This window comes from Ptiloglossa arizonensis, chromosome 12, assembly GCF_051014685.1.
Source record: "Ptiloglossa arizonensis isolate GNS036 chromosome 12, iyPtiAriz1_principal, whole genome shotgun sequence".
Taxonomy (NCBI): Eukaryota; Metazoa; Arthropoda; class Insecta; order Hymenoptera; family Colletidae; genus Ptiloglossa; species Ptiloglossa arizonensis.
The window spans coordinates 4,316,972-4,325,346 of NC_135059.1; the positions used below are offsets into that span (position 1 = coordinate 4,316,972).

General features: G+C 37.2%; 2 protein-coding genes across 11 annotated transcripts; one reads left to right on the forward strand and one right to left on the reverse strand.

Moving 5' to 3' along the window:
- Nucleotides 1–3: 3 nt before the first annotated feature.
- On the reverse strand, nucleotides 4–5,749 carry LOC143153422 (uncharacterized). Of its 10 annotated transcripts, XM_076324572.1 has the most exons (14): nucleotides 4,590–5,450; nucleotides 4,065–4,213; nucleotides 3,820–3,983; nucleotides 3,228–3,301; nucleotides 3,018–3,127; nucleotides 2,733–2,947; nucleotides 2,543–2,651; nucleotides 2,356–2,450; nucleotides 2,206–2,269; nucleotides 2,020–2,095; nucleotides 1,681–1,908; nucleotides 1,419–1,524; nucleotides 1,104–1,332; nucleotides 4–919 (listed from the first exon to the last, which is right to left on the reverse strand). In XM_076324572.1, the coding sequence occupies exons 3-14, from the start codon at nucleotides 3,960–3,962 to the stop codon at nucleotides 779–781; spliced, it is 1,590 nt and encodes a 529-aa protein (XP_076180687.1). In that variant the 5' UTR covers nucleotides 3,963–3,983; nucleotides 4,065–4,213; nucleotides 4,590–5,450; the 3' UTR covers nucleotides 4–778. The 10 variants fall into 10 exon arrangements, with proteins under 10 accessions (XP_076180687.1, XP_076180682.1, XP_076180679.1 ...); XM_076324567.1 differs by lacking the exon at nucleotides 4,590–5,450 and adding an exon at nucleotides 5,549–5,749 and having other exon boundaries at nucleotides 1,419–1,908; XM_076324564.1 differs by having other exon boundaries at nucleotides 1,419–1,908; nucleotides 4,590–5,456.
- Nucleotides 5,750–6,578: 829 nt separating this feature from the next.
- LOC143153516 (protein OPI10 homolog) lies at nucleotides 6,579–8,330 on the forward strand. Its single transcript, XM_076324824.1, has 3 exons — nucleotides 6,579–6,773; nucleotides 7,077–7,206; nucleotides 7,284–8,330. The coding sequence occupies exons 1-3, from the start codon at nucleotides 6,744–6,746 to the stop codon at nucleotides 7,712–7,714; spliced, it is 591 nt and encodes a 196-aa protein (XP_076180939.1). The 5' UTR covers nucleotides 6,579–6,743; the 3' UTR covers nucleotides 7,715–8,330.
- The last annotated feature ends 45 nt before the right edge of the window (nucleotides 8,331–8,375 follow it).

Sequence of the window (8,375 nt, forward strand, 5' to 3'; positions counted from 1 at the left end):
AAATAAAAACAATAATATTTTTTATTGTACAAAGAAAATGATAGCGAAATTATTAAAAGAAAAAAAGGAAAAATGTATTGAGCCGGTCAGTGTTCTAACGATGAGGGTCGAATGACTTTAAGATATTACACATAACTACACTTCGTATTTTTTGTCGTGCATCGAAACGTACATGTACGTGTTCAGAATTATAATTTTTTTCAATTTTTCTTGTTCACGGATAACACATTCATCCGTAAGATACCGCTACATAAGATGCTTGTTTGTCGCACAGGTACGCGTCTGTTCTGCCTGTACACATTCATACACGCAACGCACGTCCTTACCCACGCACTCACGCATGCTCCCCTCGCATTCAACGCGACCAAACGTTTTCCACGCATTCCCATGCATGCTTCCTAACAAATTTCAAATTAATTATCATTAGATCGTTAGAAACAACTAATAATCTATGTACAATACACGTGTATCAATCCTCAACCAGTTAAAAGGTTACAAAATTACCAAGTTGAATTGCTATAAAAAAAATATGTTCAACTATCGCGAGAAATTCCACTATAATTTGGAAAAGTCGACCGATCATGATTCGATAACAACCAGTACAAAGCCGTAGGTAATTATCGTAGGTGTCGCGTCCTATGCGTAACAGACTATTGTTTACGCGTTTCTTTGTCTTACAGATCTCGACTGGTAGTTGAACATTACTAAAAGTAAAAATAAATTAATCGGTGAATCGAAAAGCTTACTCGTATGAAAAAGAAATAGAAAAAGAATAATGTCAACGAAGACTTTGAACTAGCTGTATCGCGTGTTGTAGAGCATCTGCGATATTCTGAAAAACAGGTACACCTTCGCGCGTCGCGTAGTCCGACAGGTACATTCTTCCCCGGTTGTAGTCTTTTGTGGCTTGTTCGGTTAGCTAAATGAAAAAGTTATTTTCTATATACAGACCAGCAAACACAGTAAAAAAAAAGAAGATGAAAAAGGCAGAAGATGATAGAAGGAGAAGGAGACAGAGGAGGTAAACATAGTATCGATAGTGATATATTACAAGAGTACAACTTATATATACGTACGTACAAATGTACTAGACACTTGCTCACCTTTTCGCCAGAAACTACGCAATCTTCGGGAAGCGTTTGAACGCACAGGACCAGTTTTGCGCGCAATCCAATCAGATGAGCTGCCAGTGCCATTAGGGTGATGCCACGAGAGTGCTGTGGCACGATTAGCAATATTAACCGTGAATTTTTCATTCTCTGCAATTCTTGTGGCAACACCTTTACGTTGTACTCGTTCAGGCTTGATCGGTATAGGGATAAACCGATGGATCTAAAAAGAAAAACAACTTACACGTAGACTCAACGACACTGTTGCAATATCGAGAATCGAAAGAACGTTACATCTCGGATGCTCACTCGATGGAGGATGCTGCGGTTGTTTCTAACCAAAACTGATCTTTGCCGATTACTCCAACGTACAAGTCCCTCTTCTCGGTTTCAGGCACGAAGGAATTGGTCCAATCTAAAAAGTTGAATAGTCGCACGAATCGTACATGACTGTTCTCGGGAACGTTTTCAAACTGATTGGGGCGTGTGCGTCTTGCGATGACCTGTTTGCTTTCACAGATGTTAACGATACACGCTCGGATCATCGGAAATTGTTTAGAATAGAAAATACCTAAGAAACGGGTAAAAGGTTGCACGATAGCTCTGCGAAGAAATTTCGAAGCCTTCCTACATAATATACTCCAAACTGAAGGTATCTCACTTTCACAAGAAACGCCGTTGGTCTTCGTTCTCCAAGCTGATTCGGTAGCTAGGGCACAGAACTGTTCAAAATTTATCCGTAATTCCATTGGATCTCTCTTGGCTGGAAATGCATCGTCTATCAACGTCCTATACGTTTCTAAAAGCATACGCGAATACGAAGGATGGAAAATATGGGCAAATTTCCTTCGCCGCCTCGACCATATGGCGTCGTCAGTTTTATTATTAAGGAAATGTAAAAGTTTATTACCGGATTTATTTACGACATTTAGAAGATCCGAAAACGACAAGTTGCATTTGACATTCGATTGTAACGCTACCCAAGCCTACGAAACGAAGAAAGCGACACAAAGGTAAGTAATATGTCGTTATCAACTTCGTCGTAAGTAACGCACTGTTTGACAGAAAAAAAAAAACTGACAATAAATAAACTCACTTCTCCTAAATTAACGCTTCCGCTGTCATTAATATCCATGGACTTGAAAATCTCCCTTAGTGTACTACAAAAGAGTAATTTAGAATTGGACATTGAGTACGACGCGACTCTCGCATAAGCGTGTATACACGGATATCGAAAAAGTCTTACACCGCGTCCATTCCATTTTGACCGAGTGAAATTTTAATCGGTCTAATGCCATCTTCGGAATGCAGATCTTGCACGTTAACCTCTTCGCGCAGAACCTACGACGCAACCATATTTGAACCAGCGTTGAAATCTGATACGCGGAAAAATAATTGCAATTACTTGCTTTTACTCTCCATCTATTGATTACCTTGGACGTACAATTAAGAGCAATTGATACACTCTCGAATATCGGTATCCTCTGTCTCTCCATAAGGTACTGAAGTACCAACAGTCCATTCATCAAGTCGTAATATTCCCTAAACAAAATGTTTAACATTTGTTAAGCATATATTATCAACAACGAAGGCACGATAGAAGACAAAAACAGGAAAACTTACTGAGAGGATACAGTCTCGCCAAGTATCGTTTGACCCTGACGATACGGATAAATAACTAGGATTAAAGATTCGCGACGTGTAGCTGCCAACTGAGCTGCTTCAATGATGCCTGCGCTGTTGCGCGTTTGGTTATCGATCACAAAGAGTAACACTTTCGCTGTCTGTTTTGCTTCATATTCTTGAGCTATCAGTTCAGGTCCCCACTGCGACACTTGCTGAAACGTACAATTACAATATCTGTTAATAGATCATAGACAAAACCAATGAAAATTAAGAAACACATACAGGATTGTAATAAGTAATTCCAAGGCTCTGAAGAGTCGGTATCGCTATTTCTGACCTCCATGTGGTTGGATTACAAGATCCACCCAGAAATACCTCATATGCCATTCTCTCTATAAAGCATGCAATTACAAAGAAACATCATAAATGAGTAATATACAAATTAGTTCTTGTGAAATTGTTATACACGTTTATATAATAGTGGATACTCACTTGAACCACTTTTGCTGTTATTATCCTTTCCATCACAATGTAACGGACGAGAGGCGCTCATAGAAACGGCTGTTCTGTAATGACACACACACATACACTCATTTGAAGAATATACTTTTCTGAATTGAAGCAGTATTATCACACTCAAACTATACGAATCAGTTTTTAACCGATTTGCAAGAGGATTCGATATATCCAGCTCATTTATTTGCTGTTTCATTACTTACTCCAAAATTTACAATCACAAAAATACAAGTTATGTTTATCTCTGTTGGAGTGTGCTAATAAAACCATTGTACCAAGAGTGAACTTAAAGCATTTAGTACTGTATTGTCAACATACTTCCAAATATCAAATCCTTTTGCAACAAGGAAAAGCACACTACGCTGCATCGTCGATAAAATGTTTCTACTGCAATTAACTGTAACCAGACATTTGTTGCTTCGTGCCTAGAACATATGTATTTTCTTTTGTCACCAGGTTTAATAGTGTAGCAAACTTAACATTTATAACAAAGGTATAAGTAACAACCATCGACTGATCCATAAGCCTTGAACTAATACTTATCAACATAGACAAGTACTTGCATTACCCTTTCTTGCACAAATGTGCCAATTCAACGACGAACATGTAAAATTCTTGGAGCATTATATAGGTATCTAAACAGATGATCGAGCAATCCTCAGTAAATCGCTGCTCTTTGCACTTTTGCATCCAGATTGCAAGCAACAGCATTACGTACTATGTGTCTTTCACCTGAAATAACAGTATACATTTCTCATAAAAATTTGTTCATATGAATGGCATACATGATACTTGTAATATAATTATGCTTACACAGATTTTGTCGATACTTATCGACATATGCCTTTATCGATGTGTGATAAGACCTCATTGTTTAAAGAGTTAGATGCAACAGAAGGGGCTTATGTCCATCCAATATATCTACCCTTTAATCGTCCAACAGAGGAGAATTTCGAATTTTCCTGTTTTAAAAAAAAAATACTTTATAAACACTGTATGAGTATAGATTATATTCTATTATATCGCACATTATTAGTACTGTTGTCAGTGTCGTTGCCAAGTTAAATCTCGAGGGAAAGAAGGGTTTCGAAAAATGGTAAAAACAAGAAAACAGACGAATATGATTTGCCATAAATACTAAAAAGTTAAAAAATCACGAGGAATCATGACGCACACATAAGGTTCATATTAAAAAAAGCCTAATACGTAGTATTACTATTGTCAGGTACACACGTTAGAGCGCACTATTTAATTACCTATTGCAACTACTCAATGCTACCCACTGAAAACGAGCATATAAGATCGAGGGACGATGGAGAGCCTGTCAGACACACTAACCTTGACGATAGTTCGGTGCTGCATGCCCACGCATGAAAAACATATGTGGTAAACTTCGAGGAGAAAACCATCGATTCTGACTGCATCTGACGTGCATTCATCTACGAGTTTCAAGCGTGAATAAAAACCGCGTCAACCAAACGTAAATCCTTTGGAAAAATTAACGATGAGGGCTCCGCTTGTGCACTCCTGCTATTGCTCATACTTATTTATACACCGTTATATTTAAAATGTAAGAACGCGTCGTCGAAGAACCACTGCTAGGTGTGGATCACAAATAAGTTACATATTCGTGAAAACTCTCCCCAACACTAGTGACATCGCGCGCGATCTTATCCGCGCGAAAAGTACCCCCTCGTTCGAAAGCGTAACGCACTCGATCCGCATCGAGCTGTTCCGTCGAAATCAGTAACCGTCGATGAAATCACAAATCAGCGCTTTACCACCGTTGAACGTCGCGCTTCGCATCGTTCTCCTTGTTGATCTCTTTCACGCTCTTCCTTTTCTCTCTCGCACCCCTCCCCTTCCTACCCGTCTTGTCTATCCCTTTCAGTTATCCATTCTCCTCCCGTTGTCGACACAATACCCTTTCTCCTTTTCTTTCTTTATCGTAAATTTTTTGTTGATTCTCCAGACATTTAATTCTTATTCTACACATCGATCACAAGCCATCGCGTTTGGAATTACAAACTGAAGTTTAGACAGGACAACAATAATTTCGTTTAGATGAAAAATGACATGCCCAACACGTTTCGCGCAGACGCAACGTTGATTCGCGTGTTTTTCGCCTCTCTTGCCTCTAACACTTCCCGCCACTCGTCCACAACTCCACACGCGTCTCTCTGTAGACTACCTTAGATCGCGCGCACCGACTCAAGACCAGACTCGAGAATGACGTAAACCTCTAACAATGAAGCGTGATGTCACACACATTGAAGTTCGTAGAGGTTTGCTCTCACCGTCGCCATCGTCATCGCCATCACCACCATCACCATCCGCTCAGGGATTTTCGATTCAGCGATAGTCTTCTTGTTTTGTGTAATGAATGTTGTCCTACACTCCATATACTGTTGGGATCATGCTCTCTATGTGAATTTCTTTTCCCGCGTTTTGTTATACATAACAGTCGAATTACGACACAACGGCAAGATAACCGCTGTAGGCAGAGACGAATTTTTTTCAAAGGCGCTACCAAATGCGAACATGAGAGAACCATAAGGACTGGACTGACGTCACTTTGGTCTATACTATCCGAATACATTCCATCTTGCATTATGTTCGATATTCTTCCATTCTTTTCAATAACCTATCATTCTTCTGAACATCATTCCTTCGATTTTTTCGTTTATACTTTTCAACATCTGCTCACCGTCTGTTCATAGTCATTTACTCTTAAGTAAAAGGAAACTGAATTTTCGTGTCTTTTCGAATTTATAACTTCGATCACCGAAAAAATTATAATTAATTACAAAACCTGTATGAAATTTTTGATTATATCTATATCTATAGTTTCAAAAATAGAACATAAAAAAAATGTAGCATAAAGTAATTTAGCATTGCACGAAAGATGATTGAAAATTAATTGAAATAGTAAATAACATGTTGCGAATAATCCTTTATATGTAAACAATTGAATACATTACAAATTGTGTGGAAGTCGTGTTATAAAATACATTTAAAATCGAGTCGCTCAATTTGACATTAGATTTCGACAACAGGTGGCAGTGATGTACTATGTCTCTGATAGACATCGTATCTGCAGTCGATTAAAAGTGCAATTTGTTCATACGACAAAGTCAGTACTTCGACCGATAGGCTTTGCCATTACACTGTTTCTAAGAAATAAAACAAAAAAGCAAACAAATATTTTAGTCACATATTCTCTTGTTTATTTTGGCCTTTTCCAATGTGAAAGTTTTGTGCAGAATTATTTGCGACAAAGAACAATTGAATACATGAAAATGCCCCTCTAATTTCAAAGACCGTAATAGCTTATACTGAGTTTTCAATCTATAGTTGCATGAACCGTGATAAATATTAGCTTGTGGTGTCGTAAATGTTTGGCGGTGTCGTGTCCGTTGCATGTGTACTGTGCATTTTCCGGCATAGCGTGATAAGGAGAAGACAGTAGAATGATCTAGACGCTTTACAAAGATGCTTGGTATAATTGTATCTGGTCGACTCGTGAGTGTTAATCTGTTTTTTAACATAAACACCGATGTTGTCTTTAATATATGTTGCCAAATTGACAGTTTTATACAAATAAACTATTTAACTTGAATATATCAATACACATGTGTAGAATTTGTTTTATTCTTTTCTCGTAATTTTTCATTCTTTAGTCCTTATGTCATTCGTTTTGTGTTTTTTTGTTGGTAACTTTTAATAATGCTTTTGATTTATCCTATTTCACTGATCTTTTAACGAACAAATCTAACTTCTTTATAGCATGAAAACAGTGTATTTCACCTTTTCTATTTTCTGTAGGTACAAACAGATTTTCAACGAATAGGAGAAAACCAATTTTTGATAACAGTACCTGATGCGGATAACATAAATCATATTGTGGTATTCCTTACAGGTATCATACCATTTCCTGATGGAACAGGTGGTGCAGGTATATATTGTATTATTATACGATTATGTAAATATAAGTGAGATTACATAATATTAATTGAAATCCAATTTCTTTAGTGTATTTCAGTTGGCCGGATCCAACTGCTCCACCAAACTGGCAATTTTTGGGATATATTTCGAATTGTAAACCATCGGCCATATTTAAGATATCAACGTTGAAGAGAAACCATGAATTTGTAAACAGTAACTTAGGAATTTTTGGAGTGGCAAAGATTTCACACGTAGCACAAATAGGGATTTCAATTGAACCTGTTGGAATCATAGAACAGCAAGCAGTTACAGTGTCTCAAGCCGCATCAAACTCTTTTTTAGAATTTGTTCAAAAGATGATCACCAGCTTTTTGAATTATGTATCAAGTTTCTCTGTAACTCAGGCACAAATGACAGCAAATCCAACCGAAAATTTTGTACCACTGTCCACTATTCAAGGATGGTATGAAACTTTTGAGAGAAGGTTACAGCAAAATCCAAATTTCTGGAAAGCATGATGAGGAAATGTCACCAAGTGATTCTAGTTTATGTCCATTTTGCATAAAAGCAACGAATTGCTCCTTACTGTTCGCAATCTCTTTCGTGAGATACAGTGTATTGTATACGTAAATTTTAAATTTTGATATTTTCATCAAGGAACAGTATGGTAATACTAAGAATAATAACGACGCTGTCGTATAGTTTACTGAAAATGCAGAGTTTGCTACCTGTAAACGTTTAATGCAACATTAACCATGTTTTTATTGTAAAGAGTAATTAAGTTTATAATTTCTAATGCGTTATTAACAACTACTTAGCTATTGTTTAGGTTTTGTTGCGAGTGTTCTATGTTGTATGAAAAATGTACTACAACGTTACGATAGTAAAATATGAGTGTTAAATTACTGATAACGCGAAATTAATCATAGACAAATCTATGATTAGCAATTTCGAAAGCGCATGCGTCAATGTTCATTTTATTCGGGTTCCAATAAGATGATCACGAACGTTTGTGTGGTGAAAACCTAAAACAGAGTAGCAAGGATGCACACTAGTGCTCTCTGTATTTTCATGGAAACAAGATTATAATTTATCGATGCGAGATTGCATAATAAAGTTCCCTTATAAACATTATATTTTGTATGTACACATACGGTCATCATGCATATGCATAATGCG